This window comes from Ipomoea triloba, chromosome 7 (genome assembly GCF_003576645.1).
Source record: "Ipomoea triloba cultivar NCNSP0323 chromosome 7, ASM357664v1".
Lineage (NCBI taxonomy): Eukaryota > Viridiplantae > Streptophyta > Magnoliopsida > Solanales > Convolvulaceae > Ipomoea > Ipomoea triloba.
Window position 1 is genome coordinate 27335524 of NC_044922.1, and position 18594 is coordinate 27354117.

At 34.8% G+C, this 18594-nt stretch overlaps 4 protein-coding genes across 6 annotated transcripts; 2 read left to right on the forward strand and 2 right to left on the reverse strand.

The window, feature by feature from the left end:
* The first annotated feature begins 1987 nt into the window (after nucleotides 1-1987).
* LOC116026084 (extracellular ribonuclease LE-like) lies at nucleotides 1988-3621 on the forward strand. Its single transcript, XM_031267531.1, has 3 exons — nucleotides 1988-2137; nucleotides 2318-2473; nucleotides 3135-3621. The coding sequence occupies exons 1-3, from the start codon at nucleotides 2021-2023 to the stop codon at nucleotides 3555-3557; spliced, it is 696 nt and encodes a 231-aa protein (XP_031123391.1). The 5' UTR covers nucleotides 1988-2020; the 3' UTR covers nucleotides 3558-3621.
* A 2190-nt stretch (nucleotides 3622-5811) lies between these two features.
* Nucleotides 5812-6755, reverse strand: LOC116024452 (protein DMP9-like). The gene is made up of 2 exons (XM_031265346.1): nucleotides 6288-6755; nucleotides 5812-6030 (listed from the first exon to the last, which is right to left on the reverse strand). The coding sequence occupies exons 1-2, from the start codon at nucleotides 6753-6755 to the stop codon at nucleotides 5812-5814; spliced, it is 687 nt and encodes a 228-aa protein (XP_031121206.1).
* Nucleotides 6756-7942: 1187 nt separating this feature from the next.
* On the reverse strand, nucleotides 7943-9491 carry LOC116026212 (myb family transcription factor PHL8-like). 3 transcript variants are annotated; one of them, XM_031267689.1, is made up of 6 exons: nucleotides 9340-9491; nucleotides 9180-9256; nucleotides 9034-9091; nucleotides 8805-8880; nucleotides 8627-8696; nucleotides 7943-8559 (listed from the first exon to the last, which is right to left on the reverse strand). In XM_031267689.1, exons 1-6 carry the CDS (start codon nucleotides 9461-9463, stop codon nucleotides 8134-8136), a joined length of 831 nt encoding a protein of 276 aa, XP_031123549.1. In that variant the 5' UTR covers nucleotides 9464-9491; the 3' UTR covers nucleotides 7943-8133. The 3 variants fall into 3 exon arrangements, with proteins under 3 accessions (XP_031123549.1, XP_031123548.1, XP_031123550.1); XM_031267688.1 differs by having other exon boundaries at nucleotides 9331-9491; XM_031267690.1 differs by lacking the exon at nucleotides 8805-8880 and having other exon boundaries at nucleotides 8627-8754; nucleotides 9331-9491.
* A 6428-nt stretch (nucleotides 9492-15919) lies between these two features.
* LOC116024453 (probable calcium-binding protein CML45) lies at nucleotides 15920-16426 on the forward strand. The gene has a single exon (XM_031265347.1). It carries the CDS (start codon nucleotides 15920-15922, stop codon nucleotides 16424-16426), a length of 507 nt encoding a protein of 168 aa, XP_031121207.1.
* Nucleotides 16427-18594: the final 2168 nt, after the last annotated feature.

The window sequence follows — 18594 nt, forward strand, 5'->3', positions numbered from 1 at the left end:
TTTCCCCCCCCCCCCCCCCCCAAAAAAAACAATGTTGCTCTTTATCCCTATCATTGGCATTGCTTGAACAAGATTTGTATGTTAATTTAAGCCACTTTTTTTTCTCTTTTATCTCTCTTTCCTTTCCCATGTATTGAGAAAAAATAAGGATGGAATATATTGTGGTAGGACTAAATCTTCATATCACTAACACTACAAAATTAAATTTATCAATAAAGAGTATATCGATAAATTACTGAAATTCATAGGTATTAATTTATCAACAAATTTTCATTCGTAAAATATTGAACTTTATAGATATTTAAGCTATAGTTATTTAATATAGCTATAGCTAAATTTGCTCGCATTTTCTTGAGTTACGAGGGAAACCCGCAGCCATTACTTGAGGTTGTGTACAAGGTAAATCTTGCCTTGTGAACCTAGCTACCAAAGGACTACAATGAGGTAAATTAACCTAAGAAGGTCGTCAAACATTTTTGTAATGTAATATAAAAGTATAAAACACATAGGTCCTGTAAGGGGTGGCCGAGTAGAAAATCATTATACCATATACAATGGTCCACATTGTAATATAAACCATTGACATAAAGTACATCATTTTCAATATACTAAAAATTCAATTTTAATACATTGAATGTTCATTATTTGTATAGTGAAGGTTCATTATTTGATAGCTAGTATATCAAATAATGAATTTTCATTATATTAAAAATGAAGATTTATTCTTGGTCCATAGTATAATTTGTCTCGAGCGGATGACCTATGATTCTTATAAGTTATGTGTGTGTGTGTGTGTCACAAGTCCAATTATTATCAACACTCTTTTGATATAGTTTGTTGTACATGATTTTTTTTTCTTTTGTATAATTTGCATCCTATTATACAGGAGTGGAGAAAGGTGAATAGATGCAAAATTATGTAGCCTGAAATTAAAGTAAAATTAATAGGGCGTTAAAACACATTTAATTGTTTAGCCACAATTTCAAACATTTGTAGGTAGAAGTGTCTTAGCTTAATTGTCTTGAAATAAAAATGAGTTTTCACATTAAAAGAGTCAAAGACAAGCCCTACATACCGACTTGATTTCGTGGACAAGTTAGATTTTAGGACGTACCTTAGCCATACGTTTGTCATATACTCATATATAGTAGCAAAAGCCCAATACAATATTGCTATCAACTCTCCAATATCCCCAAAACCTACCACAACTTTGGATTACTGCATGTTACATTAATTGAATCCACATTATAGACATATGAAAAGTTATACCATGGACCAGAGTTTACCTTGCATTTAGACCATGGTATAAAAATAATTTTCAGATTCTGTATCTGTACTTGACACTATCATATTATGTGTTAGCAATAATCAAATTATTTGTTTATATGTACAGAAGTTGTTAATTGTAGGTGCACAATGTGTTAATTGAATGTATCGTAATTTTTTTTTTTATCAGCATCCACAGACCACATTGCAATATGAATCCTGATGCATGATATAACAATTGCTAGACATATAACTACGGACACTTTTTGATACGATTAAGCTATCATGTATCGAGTAGACGATTTAGATTTATAATTACGAGCGTTTTTTAGCACGATTAATCATATATCAAGTCAACCGTCTAGATTTATAACTATGAGTATCTTTTAGCATGATTAAGCTAATTGTAGTGGGGAAGTGATCATTTTAGACTATTGTATTGTGAAGATTGATTTTATGGGTTAGGAAATCATATAATTTAATTTGCGCCTCTTTCACATGCTATAATTATTAATTAATCCTCAATCAAGCCCAATTATTAATTTTAAAAAACTATTTTAAATGCTTGGATTGGTGCATGGATAAGAAAGGATGAGACGCCAATAGCCCAATAATACAAACCATACTTTCACAGTTCCACACATGGCCTACAAAGAGTTCCCTTTCACATCTCCATTTTCAGCCTATATATACACCCAAATCCACCACTCAAAAGGACACCCCCAACTGTAAACCAAAAACAAACATACCATAAATGGCAACAACAAACTTTCAATCCTCTTTCTTGATCAACTTCTTCCTTCTCTCACAATGCTTATTCGTTCTCGGTGCCACCGCTCAGGACTTCGATTTCTTCTACTTCGTTCAACAGGTATGTATATATGAACCCTCTAAGAGACTGATATTATAGTTTTTAAAATATATGTTGCGTTCTCTGTTCTTTTGGTCGAAACGCTTGAAAGTTTAAAGTAATAGCCAGATTGAGGTGGATATAATTACCGATTTGGTCAAATTAAACCCGAATTGAATGATGTTGTTTGTTGTTGATCAGTGGCCAGGATCATACTGTGACACCAAGCAGAGCTGTTGCTACCCCACAACAGGAAAGCCAGCCTCAGATTTTGGGATTCATGGACTGTGGCCTAATTACAATGATGGCACTTATCCTTCAAACTGTGATTCCAGCAACCCTTATGTTCAATCCAAGGTAACCAAACTCCCATTAACCTTAAACTTCTCCTCGAACCGAAAACTGGGTCGAAAAAATGATCTGATACGCTTACTTCAATTCTCCAATTTCTTATTTCTCCTCTTTCAGCTTTCAAATTCGAAAGTTGTACACAAGTAAATACATTTTTTTTACTTGTGGTCAAGCGGCATGAAGTGACTCTCTCAAATGGGAGATGGTCTCACACAAGTTTTTGCCATAACTACAAATTAAAGTTTTAAGTTCCAACAACTTATTGGCCTTCTGGGTGTCAGTCACTTATGTTTGATTTAGACTGATTTACTTTGTGTGTGCTCTTTTTTTTACTAGGGTCTAAAGGCTCGGTTTACCCTTGCACAACCTTGACTACTGATTATGGGCCTTCTGGGGTGTCGGTCACTTATGTTTAATTTAGACTAGTTTACTTCATGTGTGATCTTTTTCTAACTAGGGTCTAAAGGCTCGATTTACTCGTGCACAGCCTAACTACTGATTATGGGCTTCCATTGTCACACAAATCTTAGTGTACACCCTAGCATAGTGACAACTAATTTCTCTCGTCCTCCAAAAGACCAAAGAGCCTAAAAATGAAAATTTCTTAGATTAGTAAACGCACTTACCACCCGAGATTTCTTAAACTTGTCATTGTCTCCCTCTTCAGGTCTCGGACTTAATGAGCGGAATGCAACAGAGCTGGCCCACCCTAGCCTGCCCAAGCGGGAGCGGATACTCGTTCTGGTCACACGAATGGGAGAAACACGGCACATGTTCGGAGTCGATTCTCGACCAACACGGATACTTCAAGGCGGCGTTAAACCTGAAGAGCCGAGTCAACTTGCTGCAGATTCTTCAGGCCGCCGGAATCCACCCGGACGGGAGCTTCTACAGCCTGAGCAGCATCAAGAACGCCGTGGAGAGCGGAATCGGATACGCGCCGGGAATCGAATGCAACGCCGATGCCGAGGGGAATAGCCAGCTTTACCAGATTTACATCTGCGTTGATTCCTCCGGGTCGGAGTTGATCCAGTGCCCGGTTTTTCCTCAGGGGAAATGTGCTTCCAGCGTTGAATTCCCTGTGTTTTAGTCATCGTCTTCATGGACTGACCGGACAGGAAATGTTTAAATATAATATGATGTTTCTTTTACTATAATGTTTTTTTTTTTGGGTGTTCAAAACTCCTTTGCTTTGACAACAAATATGAACACTAATAATACCTATTCCTTTTAGTTGATGAAAAATAGAAACCAGTGTCTTTAACACGGGTACGTACAATTGAACATAGTATGTCAAGTTACGCTCAAATTGAATTGTGACGATAACAATAGAAACCAATATGTTTTGTCGGGTACAATTGAACATAGTATGTCAAGTTACGCCCAAATCGAATTATGACGAATACAATAGAAACTAGTGTCTTTTGCACGGGTACAATTGAACATAGTATGTCAGGTTATGTCCAAATCAAATTATGACAATAGCAATAAAAATCAATGTCTTTTGCACAGGTACAATTGAACATAGTATGTTAATCGAATTGTGACGACGATAAAAATTGGTACTACGCAATACAATTCAAAAAACATACATTATTATATACAAGATAATAATACTTTGATTATGAAAAAATAGTAGCAATTATTTATGGGTGCCCACCTTATGACCCTAATCGGTAAAAGACTACATAACTGACTGACTCAAATTAAGAAGGTCAATAAATAATTCACAGAAATTAAACTAATAATCTTGTGATTACTAAGCTATCTATACTACTAATTTGGCTGGGAGTTCTTCCACAAAGGCACAAAACAACAATTTTGTTATCAATTGTTTTTGGTACTTTGTTTTGTCCGAAGTGTTTGATAACTTGCACGGCAAAAACTTCAGAAAAGAACATTATATTACATTAATCCAAGGATGACAGTTTCAAAAAGGATAACTGTTACTCCAGGTATTTTACACTTTTTAAAAAAAAAAAAAATATACATCAAACAAAGAAAACAAGAATTACTTCCACAGTATCTTCTGTTTTTAGTAAAGGCCGAAGTCTTTATGAGGTTTATCAAAACTTTCGGATTGTAACAAGAGCGTAACGTCTGGTTCTAGTAATAGTCGAATTCCTTCCGAGATTCATCAAAACTTCAGTTGTGAAGTCTCAAAATCAGAGTTCTTTCATTTGTACATTTATTTGCTTCTGAAAGAGATTTAGACACTCTTATAATTTTTTATCTTTCGATTTGTAACAAGAGAATCTGTTTTCAACTTGTAAAAACTAAATCCATTATTCCAATACAAAAATAGCCAATAATGCACTCAAACTCTGCTTTAAATTATCTATAATCTAATTAATAATCCTTGCCGCTGATTGATGCTTTCAAATTCAACTTATCTACTTGCCATTGTAGTCCAAGTCGTTTTCAAGAACTTTTACTTAATTGGGCACAATTTTCTTAAACTTGTTTTAATGATCTTGGACTGCTTTAATGTTGTTGGGGTATGGATTTAAACTTGGTAAAACCAACCAGACAATGGGAAATCAGAAACAACTATATAAAAAAAAAAAAAAAAAAAAAAACAATGAATTTGAGCCATATACTTAGTCTAATAATCTCCACTTTGGATCAAATTCATTATGAAAATCAGCAACTGGAGATTGAACTCATATTATTTTGTATAATAAAATATATTTTTTGAAATAGCATTTTCAAGAACGAGTTATTACTATGCGAACATTAACGTTTTAAAGAACTTTTATTTTATTATATTGTGCAAAATTTTCTTAAAACTTATTTTAAACGACAGATCAATATTTTCTTTTTCTTTCTCATTGGACGAGAAAAATGCACGCTGTATACTGGTAAATTCTACTCCAGTGTAATAATCCACAAACCACACAGGATAAATAAATTAACCATATAGCATCGGAAAAATCCTATGTAATAATGACCTTAACCAGAAAAGTGTTGGTAAGAATCTAACGGGTTAATGATCAATATCCGATTGGTTTAATGTTGATTTGTTCCGGATACAGAATTTAGACTCTTAAGGTATACAATTACGTAACATAAGACACAGAAATTGATAACGCAAAACACATACACATGCTTCACAGTAAAGAAAAAAAAAAACTTAAAAACGTGAATTGAACAAATGGTCGCCACCAAAATTAAAACTAAGCAGACAATAGGAAATTAGAGACACAACAAAAAAAAACACACACACCCTGACACAAAATTAATAAGCAATGACAATAAAATCACAAAATACATACATGGGATAAATACTACTTAGTATAATATATATACAGAATTAAATAATATTTTGGAAAGTGGTAGTATCATCAAGCGGACATGCAGCCAACGCCATAACGTGTATTGGGGAAGACGAGGAACAATCCACTGCAAATGATCCCCACCATCAACGGGAAACTCTGCATCACCTCGTACAACTCCTTAGCATGTCCGGGGAACAGGCAGTCGGTGACGCGGTGGTCGGAAAACGCGATGGCCACGAAAACCAGCACCGACATGAGCGCGTGGACGAGGTCGGTGACCCCAACCTCGTATAGAGACACAATGAAGAATATATTTCATCAATAGATTTAAAAGGTTTAAATAACCATACATACAACTGAATCATCAAAGTAACATTTAATAGGCTTATTATTAAGGTCGATCTAAATATTTTATAAGTAGGGGCGAAATTAAAAAAAGACACCTATGCTAAAAATAATTATTGAAGAAGACAAATGAGTAAAAATATTAAGATAATAATAGTAATTAAAAAATTAGTGATTCTAAGTTATTTACTTCTTACCTTGTACCGCTCATCCTTGGGGATTTCCACGCCGGGGTCGCTCTTGAACACGGCGAGCCCGGCGGGGGTGACGAACCCGTAGAACACTTTCCCGTCGGGCCCGCGGAAGCTGTCAGTGAAGTGGAAGAAGAAGCAGGAGAGGGCGCAGAGGGCGAGGAGGACGACGATCATGGCGGCGCTCACGCCGGAGCAGTCTCCCTTGCCGTACACGCTCGGGAGGACCATTTCGAAGGTCAGAAGGGTTCCGGTGGGGAGGAAATTGGCGAGTAGAGACGTTTTTGAGAGCGTTTTTTGGACTCCGTTCGCCATCGCCCGTTTTCTCCGGCCGCCTCCCGGTGGGGGTACCAGGTCGGAGACGGCGGAGACGGCCGCCGCCGCCGCTGGCGTTGATGGGTACTTGGAGAGGTTTGGCTGCCGTGGGGATACTTCGTAGATTTTCACCCCGAATCCTTCTGCGGTTGGGTCCATTTTTGCAAGAAATTATTGAAGGAGATGAAGATCGATATCAATGGAGGAAACAATGGGGAAGAGATGCAGAGGAAATGGAGATTTGGATAATGTGTAGGGTTTATATAGTTTGTGGGTAAAAGAACTCATTTCAAATTTTGGATTTTATAAACTGTCAGTAACTACCTGCATGGGAACGGTTACATAATACATTAAAGTGATGATTTTTTTATTTTTTATTTTTTTAATTTTTATAACCTAGGTTTCGGGCTTTGCCAGATATATCCTGATCTCATGAACCTATCCCAAAATTTATGAAAGTGGTAAAACTTGAACTGTCTAAATAATTTCAGGTTTCAACATCCTGCCTCTAAAAAGTAAGACTAAATGTTGATTGATCGACCACTTGATCGAGCTATCATGATAGGGCATTAAAGTGGTTTTTTTTTTTTTTTTAATAACCCAAGTTTCACGCTTTGTCAAATATATTCTGAATCTCATGAACTCGCCCCAAGATTCATGAAGGAGGTAAAACTTGAATTGTCTAAATAATTTCATGTTCTAACATCGTGCCTCTGAAAACAAGATTAAACGTTGATTGATGGATCACTTGATCGAGCTATTTTGACGTAGCATTAAAGAGATTTTTTTTATAGCCCAGGTTTCGAGTTTTGCCAATATATCTTGAATCTCATGAACCCATCCCAAGATTCATGAGGGAGGTAAAACTTGAGCTGCCTAAATAATTCCACGTTCCAACATTCTGCCTCTAAATGCAAGCTAAGACTAAACTTTGATTGATTGAGCTATCTTGACAGGACATTAAAGTAAATTTTTTTTATAACTCAGGTTTCGGATTTTGCTAGATATATCTTGAATTTTATAAACGTGTCCCAAGATTCACGAAGGAGGTAAAACTTGAGTTGTACGTCTAAATAATTTCACGTTCCAACATCATACCTCTGAAAGCAAGACTAAATGTTGATTGATCGATCACTTGATCGAGTTATCTTAACAGGGTATTAAAATGATTTTTACGTGTGAACATGATTTTCAGAAATATGTTAAATACCAAATGAGTCTTGTGAATATTTTATTTGGCGATAATTGAATATTGAGTCTCAAACTATTTATAGTAGTAAGGGTGTGTAGCATGATTCTTTAGTACCATTGGGTTGATCATATTAAATCAGTCAAGCGCATATAAATTTTGTATCTAAATTTAGATAAACATTCAATGTACCAATCAACAAAACATTAAAGAACCTGCAAAGTTTCTATGAACATCATGGTCTCATCCTAGGATCCAACCACTTTAATTTGGAATATCCACACACACAAATATATATATATAGCCTTACAGAGCATCTGCTCATACAATTTCCTTTCCAGCAGCAAATCATACCCATTCGCGGTTCAAATCAATTACTTTACAGTCTGTAGTATCATCAAACTTATTCACAGTACTCTTTACATTCAAATCAAGATTCTCCAACAACCCTGATGAACTTTTCAATGTTTCATTATCATCATATCTTCTGCCTCTGAATCTCTTCTTATCAGATGGATTCTCAACAGTTTCTTCTTCCCTTTCGCAGCTCTCCAATGTTGCCATCGGTTCGCTGTTTTCTTTGTCTTTTAACGTTGGATGTCCCGCTTCAGTTGTCAGCCCTGATTCTGAAGAGCTTTGGCACCCCAAATCCACCATGTTTGGGGAGATTAGAAGGGAGATTTCGGCTTTCGAGAGGATTTCCTGTGCTTTCTTTAGAGCAGACTGGAGATACTTTCCCTGAGCTTCAATTCTCAGCTGGAGATGCCTCTGAACCTGCATTTACATTCATTATATTCATCGTATGGATGTGAAATACGGGATATCATTTCATAGATATTACCTCAATCTGTTCATGTATTGTCTTCTGCACTTCCATTTGCACCTGCAAAGCCTGAGCTATCTGCAGTTCCCTGAAACCGCAAAGCCCTGAATTAGTAAAATCCTCGGGTAGTGACTGCAGGTTTTTCTCTGTCACCCAAAAAAAACAATAATATGATTTAGTTAGCAGCAGTTATTACTCATTCTTCTGTGTTTGCATAGCATCACAACTTTCTGTAAGTACATGACTCCTCTGATCCGGGGGCTTGCTATAGTCTGCACAAAAGCAAGTATTTCGTCTGTCATGTGTGCGGGCCGAATATCTTACGGTACTGTTCTTATTGCGTATGCTAGTATGCTCTGATACCAAACAGAATGATGTGTTCTGTATCAACTAAAAGTTTAAGTGATAGTAAGACTGATCGGTACCTTGTTGCCTGGTGTGACAAGAGTGTTGCGACTGATGACTTTTCCCGTGTCGGTATTTCTGCAGCAGAAAACTTCTGTCACAAAGGTGTAATAACAACAGAAGTTTGTACCATCACAATGTGACAAAATAAAGGAATTAACCAAACCTGCAAATGGCTCTTGAGGTGGTACAAAGACAGACCGCGAATGTTCATCGCCTTCATCAGCGACTTAGGTGTGGCCTCTGCATTATATTAGTGTTAGAGTTTCTGATGAAAAAAAAGTGTTATGATAACATAGGAAGCATTCCGAACTCACTGTCTGCACCTCCTAACTGCTGCACTGCATCGACGAATGTCTCGTGCAACTCTGCAGTCCATTTCAGCCTCGGCTTCGCCTCCCGGGATAAAACCAAGCTCATGGCATTGCCTTGCACACTCTGAGGAGCCATTCCTACTATGATACCAAAGAGAAGTGGCAGTGTTTGTAGTTCTTAGTCCATATTTAGTGACATAGGACTATTACTTATAGTGGGTGGGAAGTATGTAACATGAGCATTAGTAATTTCCTCTCCTTTATCCTTTTCTATTTTTTATTTTTTGTGACGAAAGAAACTCGCAGCTACTATAGTGTGTACTAAGTAAATCCCATCTTGTAACGCTAACCGACAAAGGACCATAAGGGTAAACCAGGTTAACCAGTCTAGGTTGTCGATAGTTACCCAGCTCAAACGAAGAAGGCTGATAGGTTACTCTCTGTTGGGAGTCGAACTTATAAGTTATAACATTAAGATTATCGAATTAACAGCCTGACCAATTTGGCTGGGATTTTCACCACTCCCCTTTATCCTTTGACTTGAAAGGAGAAAGCAAAACATATTCACTCTTGGTCTCAAAAGGAGAGAAAAGGGTTAAAAGTGTATGGCTTGGTTTCATTCTGCTCTTTCTCTACCACTCAGCCCCACCTTGTTGCATGATGACTGCAACTTTTTTAGGTGAAATTAACCATATATAAATCTTTGATTGAAAATCACAATAATGATGACCCTTTGATGGATATATCCTTTGCACATTGAAATTTGAAAGGGAATTGAAAAAACCAAATTAAATCAGTCCTCTGATCTTTTGCCTTTCTTTATGCTAATAGTTGTAATCTCATCTGCCTTTGTTGAGATCTGCAGATTCTTTTCTGCTCTCTTAGGATGATGGGCCCAAAGAATCTAGTCATAGATCATTTGTAACATCAACTTCTGTATTCGTATAGCACCCGATATCTCCACTACTGTAATACGTGTTGTGTCAAGCAGAATTTTACTCTTACTCGAGAAGATCTAATCCAAAACAGTTAACGTGACCTGTATATACAGGAGTTGATTATATGATTTTATAGTGACATTAGCAATCCACCTACCGATTGCTCGGAGAATCTAGGCAACACAAACATTTGAAGTTAGCAGAAATTAAAGAAGCCAGGAATCAGGAAAAAGGAGGATTATTGTGGCTTTTCTTGGACACAGTATATATGGTATATTTTCTGGGGTAAAGACAAGAAAGTAAAAGGTGAAAAAGAAAGGGAAAGATGGCAAACAAGAAATCGTGAAAGTCAATTAGAATCAGATCAATCTTGGGATTTCTTGGGTTGTAAATTTCAATCACAACAAGATCAGGTTCAACCAATGCCGGCAATCCCTGGTCGAATTGTTAGCTTTGTAATTACAAGATTCTAAGTTCAACTTTCTATGATAGCTGTCTATTGGGCATTGGCTCAGTTTGAGGCGATCAGCTATAGACAATTTCAGTTGATTTACTTCCTTAATTTGTAGTTATTTGCCGACTAGGATCACAATGTAAGTTTTACTCAGAGAGCACCTTTGGATAACAGTTACGAATTTTTTCATAAATCAAAGGTTTAGTTGACCTGGTCAACTATGACAACCTTAGCTAGTTTACTGGATCCTTTGTCATAGGCCATAAGATAAACTTTACCCAAATTGCACCTTTTTATAGCGGTTGTTGATTTTCTCGTAAATCAAAATATTCAAGTGATTTAGGTAGTGTGAGTTGTCTGGGGTGTTGCACATTCACCTGCTCCATTACTAAGGAAATCAAGAATCTGAATGAAGTGTATGTATATAGTGACATTAAAGAATCTTTTTCTTCATGGAACACATATAAGCAAATGTCTTAATCCTGGCTACAAGGAGAGTGATCAAAGGATGACCTAATAAAAGCAGTTCCTTTCCTTAAAGTTTCCAAATGATGGTGAGAAATATCATGATTACATATGATTTCATGATTCCAATAAATGCTTGGTGTGATCTGAGGCCACTTCCCATGTGGATCACATTTGAATCATAACATATACTCTCTCATAATAATTTAGCCAAATTAAAGCTAGATAGTAATGTCTAAAAAAAATAAAAATAAAAATTTTTATTAACCTTTTTGTTTATGGAAGACGAGAGAAATCAGTCAAATCACAACCACTACTTGAGGGTGCATATTAGTAAACCCAATCGATCCTATGTAATAACACAGGCAAATCACATCGAAAATCACACAGAGACGATGTAAACTGCACTAGAAAGACTATATGCAACGGACGTGATCGAGCAGATGATTGTACCCGTGACTTTTTGGTACGGGAGTCCTACTCCATGAAACCACTTAGGACTCAAGACCTTGGTTTGAGCCTATCGGCTCTGACAATCGGCCTAAGCTGGTATACCTTTTTGTGGTAATTTTGTCGGCTAGTATTTTAAGGTAAGATTTACCTAGTGCACACACTCAGGTAATACGTGACTGTGAGTTTTCCTCGTCATTCAAAAAAATTACTCCAACATCTCATACGGGGCACCATTTTCGAGGCTTTTGTTAACCTTATTTTGAATGCATGAATTCCTATTGGGAGGACTAAACTGATGAGGCATCTGTTCTTTATCCTCAGATATTCCTCAATAAAAGCAAAGCTAACTATTTTCAGATAAAAAGACAGAAGAAAAGCAAAGGTATCCCTTAGCTTTAATTTCATTTTTAGTGGTTGACACCTGAGCTCCACTTAATGCTATCATTTGTGCTTTCTAACTCCAGCAAAACTAATACATATATGTAAGAATCTATAAAAAATATATAGTCATATTCTCTTTTATTTCTCTTTTATTACGAGTGTTCTCACGACCCTAAAATATTAGAAAGAGATAAATCAGTTTAAGTTGTCCATAACTGATCGGTTCAAATGAAGTATACTTTACTCCTACGGTTTATGAAATAATGGCACCTTGACAGTCCTTCTTAGTTGGTTGTCGTGGTCAGTTATCACAATCTCTAAAAAGTTTAGCACTAATTTTTTTGACTTAATATAGTAGAGGGATAGTAACATTATAATTAACTAATGAAATGAGTTGAAGGAATGGTTAAAAGGTTGTTACCCTATAACCAATAATTTTATTATAATAAATAGTTGACACTTGTCATTATTATTGATGTCCATTACACACTTGAAGAGTCTACTTAAGTTGTTAATAAACACAATAATTTTCCTAGTCTCATCCTCTAGCTAGCCCCATGCCTAAGCTACTGGTCAAACATGAAACCTCACTGCAATTCCAAGCAATTTATTGCGTCTCAAATAATTGGTGTGATGAATAATGCCAAATATTTTTAATGATTTGTTAATGGAATAAATCGTTATTATTAATATGTTTTTTTTAAATGATATATATCAATGATTTTGATTGCATCTTAAGTTAGATAACTAAAATAGATATCAATATTACTAGTCGGAAGTCGGTGGAGATATGGAGGATCAAGTTTAATACTATGACTCTTAAAAATGTGATAGTATACGAAAATAAGGTTACGCATTTATTACAAACTATAACTTTTAACGTATAAAGGTCGGTGCATTCTGCCTCTTAAAAATGAGTACGATACATTTAATACATCAACCAGCTTCAAGCTTCCTTTGAAGGCGAAAAGTTTCTCTTTCAAGCCTAAGTTAAGCTAGCAGTACCCAATTTTCATAGAGTTCTACTATATGTACTCTCAAATTCTACATACTTTTCACTTTTACACCTTGATGTGATAAATAATGATAGATTATTTTTTCATCATATGAGTCTCAAAAAATTTGTACATCAAAAATTTGAGAGTAGAGTAAAATTTAAAAGTAGAACATGAAATTACACATGATAATTTTCATTCCGATAAACACAACATAACTATTCCCATTGACCTCGGGCTTGGTGACTTTGTCCAACGTAACTAAAGGGGCTCATATTTCTCTTTTTTTGGTTCTCGTCCAAGACTAAGGGGCTCATGCCTCCCTTTTTAGATCCTCGAAAAAAAAAAAATCAAACCTTACCTCCTCCGACTGTCAGTAAAATTAAGTTATAAACTAGCTTGGACGGATTTAACTTAGTGATTAAGTAGACAGTATTTAAAAGAATTAAAGTTATCAGTTTATCTAACCCTCGATATACTTAATAAGTTAATAGTGGTATGTGGTGCATATAGATATGGGAATGCTTGACGGTGCATTTAAACTCAAATACGATCAAACATATATCTAATTGTATAAGCTATTATAGAAAATTATAAAAAATATCATCGCAATTCTTTCAATTTTCATTAAAAAATTACGACACCCGAACTAGGTCCTCTATATAATGAAAAATGAAAGCAAGAACGAAACTACATGAATTTAAACCGAACAATTTTGACACCATATGTATGTGACCCGCATAGCCGATTCTCTCAAAGGTTTGTGTTTATCAAAGACCTGCAAATTAAGCTGAGAAGGACCAAAATCAGAAATCATTCGATCTATATCTCTATTAGCTTTTTTTTTTTATTAATATATTTAGCCGAACGATCTATTACCCAAAAACCCTGCAATAAATTAATAATAGTTACATTAAATTATCTTTCAATCTTGACCTCTACATATATATACATACATACATCTACTCTATAACAAAAATATTATATTTAATAAATTCAAATTTTCTTCTACACGTTTGTACGGCTCCATCTAGTAGAGTCCCTCCCAAGATAGTCAACGGCGTTTAGGTTCCTTGGGAAGCAACATTAATGAGACAATTGAATTGATAATTCTAAGGTTTAGGTTCAACTCTCCAAAGGAGTTTTTTATAATTTTTTTTTATATATAAATTATCAGGATTAGGTTGAAATTGAATTAGACACTGTACCAATCAAACCAAAACTCAAAAGGTTACCGTTCAAATTTATTAAAATTGAGAATCAGAATTGACAGTTCAAATTTCAAACCTGAAAAAAAATATATAAAAAGACTATTTTAAAAATAATTTTTTATTTTATACAAAACTTAAATTGATTTATCTTTTTTATGATCTTTTATAAGTTATAGTCACAAGGTGAGTTCATTGAACATGTATCTCAGGCAATTTATATCGTGGATTAGAGTCTACAACGTACTGTGAATTCTGGTCCAATATACATAATTTGACTTCATAAAATATAGAATTCATTTCTCTCAAAAAAAAAAAAAAAAAAATATAGAATTCATGTTCATACACATAAACACGATATTTTAAAATAAGTACATATAGTTCTAGGAAAGTAATCTAAGCTGCCTAACCGCCGAAAGAATTACCAAATTTTGAAATAGGCAAGATTCTCCGAATTCCGCCCAAGATACCAAATTCTGCATAGCCACTGTCTTTTAGGGCGCACCCGGTCGAGCACCGCCTTTCGGTTGCCTTCTTGATCACACGAGTCATGTAACCCGAGCCACATATCTATTGGATTGATCAGTCAGCTGGCTCTAGATATCGGTCTTTTGAGCTGGGTACCCAGTTGTAATATCCATCCAATATAAATTCTGTACCTTATGAAATCAAAATTTTTAGGGAAAATTGCACTTTTTCCCCCTATGTTATGTGCATATAGCACTTTTTCCCCCATGTGTTATTAAAGTGACAGTTTTTCCCCTTGAAATGTTAAATTGACATTGTTACCCTTAAAAATAATTATTTCATTTATTTTTCTTCTCCAACAAATTATTACTTATATGTATGGATGATCACGATTCGGTTCGAACCTAACAAAACACTGTAGCAATCATACCGAAATAGTATGGACGGTTCTGGTTACGATTCAGAACCGAAAAAATAAAATTAAATAATTGTTGAACCGTGAACCGGAACTTAACCACAGTCATATATAGTGAAAATGATCAAACACTTATTTTGATAAATTGGTACGGTTCGGTTCCAATTTCGATTTTGAACTGCCAATTAAAATTTATTTATTTATTTATTTATTTTTATAATTTTATTACTTATTTTAAAATAGTCTAAATTCAAAAATTATTTTATTTTATTTTTTTCGGTGCTGAATCATAACCGTAACTGTCTATACTATTTAAGTTCAATTGCTACAGTGTTCGATTAGGTTCGTATCGAACCGTGATCTTCCATACATATTAGTAATAATTGGTTGGAGAATAAAAATAAATGAAATAGTTATTTTAAGGGCAAAAATGTCAATTTAACATTACAGGGGAGAAAACTATCATTTTTAAAATAATTGAGGAGGAAAAACTGTCACTTTAATAACACAGGGGAATGCTATATGCATATAACATAGGGGGAAAAAGTGTCATTTTCCCAAATTTTTATATTAAACGAGGGTCCACATTGCCAAACCTTTGTCCTAGGTATAACGGTTGGTATCTCAGTAGCAGTTGGGGGTTTACTTAATTGAGTGTTGTTTGGGTTCGAAGCTACTGCGAAACTTCACAGCATTTGCATTCCCCATTGTATATTCTTTGGATTTGTTGACGACGACTCCACTCTCTGTCTACACTACAAACCCCCCTTTTCTCTCTTCTTCATACTATACCCAGAACTTGTATATCTGCAACAATGGAGTTAACAGCAAAAAACACTACTACTGCTACATCATCGTCTATTCTCGTCACGTTCTTCAAATATCTACACCGCGCAATCCAAGACGCCATTTCAGCAGTCCTCAGAAGCCCTCAAATCTCCATTAATCCCAGCGCGGTGGACGAGGATGCCGCATGCAGTATTTGCATGGCGGATGTGAAGGTGGTGATGGGCAGACTCGGCATGGCTTGGGAAGACGACGACGAGGAGGAAGAAGAAGAGAGTGAAAGGGTTGTTATTAATGGAGGAGGTGAGGAGGAGGCTAGCATGGGGGAGGTCAAACGATGTTTCGATGTGTTTGATGAGAATGGGGATGGGTTGATAGAAGCATGTGAGTTGCAAAGAGTTCTTGTTTGTTTGGGCTTGGAAGAGGGGTGTGGGTTGGAGGATTGCAAGAGGATGATTTGGGCTTTTGATGAGAATGGTGATGGGGTGATTGATCTTGCTGAGTTTGCCAAACTTATGGCCCAAATCTCCATCTAGCTAGGGCTTTTAGGCTTTGTAGGTACAATTTCAAGAATCTTTAGCATGTCAATCCGTATTAGTGTTTTTTTGTGTTTAGTGCGGGCAATCAGTTAATGATTTGTATTTATGTTTGTTTTTCGTACTGAGTACAATCACCTATGATCTGTCCAAATCTCCATGTAGGGCTTTTAGGCTTTCTACAATTTCTAGAATTTTTAGCATGTCAATCCGTATTAGTGCCTTTAGTGTTTAGTGCGGGCAATCAATTAATGATTTGTATTTATGTTTGTTTTTTTATATCGAGTACAATCACTTATGATCTGTCCAAATCTCCATCTAGAGCTTTTAGGCTTTCTACAATTTCAAGAATCTTTAATTAGCATGTTAATCCGTATCAGTGCCTTTTGTATTTGGTGAGGGCAATCAATTAATGATTTGTATTTATGTTTGTTTTTTTGTACCGAGTACAATCACCTATGATCTACCCTTTGCCTTTTGTATTTGGTAGAACTACTTACGATTTGTATTGATGTCTTTTGTATCGGTACAATCGCCGCTACGGTATATTTGATTACATCATTAATTATTGTGGAAACCAATGCTAACAGTACTCAATATAACCCTATAAATTGACACCATAGAAGTTTTCGTATTCTTTTATTTTTGGTGTTATCAACCCAACCAACTTTATTGTGTTGTTAGTTTGATAATTACAATGTTTCAAGTTCAACTAACTCATTTGTAAAAATAGCATATTGATCAACCTTTTTAATTTCAATCGATAAAGAATGGTTAGCTAAAGGTTTCTCTATCCGTCATTAATTTTGTGTCAATAAAAGTTATTTTTCTTGTAGTAAATGAGATGATCTTGGATGCATCGTTCATGTTCCTTCCCCTCGTGACCTCAAACTAAAAATGAAAATGTTGAGAATTGTGAATTTTGAACTTCTAAGCGGGCCTTTTCTTTTTACACTATATTTGAAAGGGTTTATGATCGTACCTATACATAATACACTATCAAAAAACTTGAATTTTTACCACTGAAAAATGATTTAAAAATTAGGGTTTAAAGAATTGAGTCTCTAATCAAGTGTTTTATTATTTTGACGATCTTAAAAATTATATATTTGTAATCATATATATTAGCTAGTGATTGGTAACACCAACTGTCAACACAGGTCATTGAAGATTTGGATAATTCGGTTGCCGAACAATAGTTGAAATTTTTGTTTATCAACAATTGAAACTTTAAAATGTTTTTGAAAATTATTTGGGTTATGGGTTTCTATTTTACAAAAATATTAAATAGAATTCAGAATTTTTTTTTTTTTGCTATTTTTCAATAGTACTATATTTACTTTCTTCCCAATAGTACTATATATATTAACTTTCTTCCCAATAGTACTATATTAACTTGAAATTATAAATTGATGTCCCTAGTTCATAAATTTTTGGACACCTTTAAAATGGCATTAATGCCACTTCTAGCTGTATAAAGAAAAAGGCTAATTCCATGGCTTAATTTATTTTCTAAATTTGTATATGTTAATTGTACTAAAGGTAAAAATATTGAGTTGACCCGTTATTTCTAGTTGACACGATTTTTTTTTGGGAGTAAAAACCTATGTGAATTTATTATTATTATCTGCACTAGAATTTATCATGCACTTTTTGTTTGTTTTCGTTTTTTACATTCTCTTAGGTAGAGAAACACAAAACAAAGGGCATATGTAAAACAATAAAAGATAATTTGAACTTTGTAACCACTCAAATATTTTCAATTGATCAACAAAACGAGACACTTAATAAGTTGATAATTAATATAACTATAAAATTCGATGATCACATTTCCCACTTATACAATGATGAAGATACAAATACTGTGTGCAATAAAAAAAATTTTCAACCTAGCTATAAGAGTTATACGAAAAACTCAATACATTTATCGAGAAGAAAAGATATACATAAAAAATAATAATACTTCACGGTTTAACTATGGGAGCTAAACGGAGCATAGATTAATAAAATATTTTGAACTTGCCCGTCTGTGATTGCTTGTAAAATTAATCTATCAAAAAGAAAAGAAAAAGAAATATACAGATCTTTTATCTAACCCGGCCCAAGAAAAACATTAAAAAGAATTATTATTAGAAAAAAAAAAAAAAAAAAAAAAAAAAAAAAAAAAA

What these genes read in the sequence shown, in the direction of transcription:
- LOC116026212 (XM_031267688.1), bottom strand. Translation starts at nt 9,463, where the DNA reads ATGGCTCCTCAGAGTGTGCAAGGCAATGCCATGAGCTTGGTTTTATCC. An exon ending in TTGTCACACCAGGCAACAAG is followed by an intron (nt 8,881 to 9,033) that starts GTACCGATCAGT and finishes GCTTTTGTGCAG; the next exon opens with ACTATAGCAAGCCCCCGGAT. An exon ending in CAATACATGAACAGATTGAG is followed by an intron (nt 8,560 to 8,626) that starts GTAATATCTATG and finishes ATGTAAATGCAG; the next exon opens with GTTCAGAGGCATCTCCAGCT.
- LOC116026084 (XM_031267531.1), top strand. Translation starts at nt 2,021, where the DNA reads ATGGCAACAACAAACTTTCAATCCTCTTTCTTGATCAACTTCTTCCTT. An exon ending in TCTTCTACTTCGTTCAACAG is followed by an intron (nt 2,138 to 2,317) that starts GTATGTATATAT and finishes GTTGTTGATCAG; the next exon opens with TGGCCAGGATCATACTGTGA. An exon ending in ACCCTTATGTTCAATCCAAG is followed by an intron (nt 2,474 to 3,134) that starts GTAACCAAACTC and finishes CTCCCTCTTCAG; the next exon opens with GTCTCGGACTTAATGAGCGG.
- LOC116024453 (XM_031265347.1), top strand. Translation starts at nt 15,920, where the DNA reads ATGGAGTTAACAGCAAAAAACACTACTACTGCTACATCATCGTCTATT.
- LOC116024452 (XM_031265346.1), bottom strand. Translation starts at nt 6,755, where the DNA reads ATGGACCCAACCGCAGAAGGATTCGGGGTGAAAATCTACGAAGTATCC. An exon ending in CCAAGGATGAGCGGTACAAG is followed by an intron (nt 6,031 to 6,287) that starts GTAAGAAGTAAA and finishes TCTCTATACGAG; the next exon opens with GTTGGGGTCACCGACCTCGT.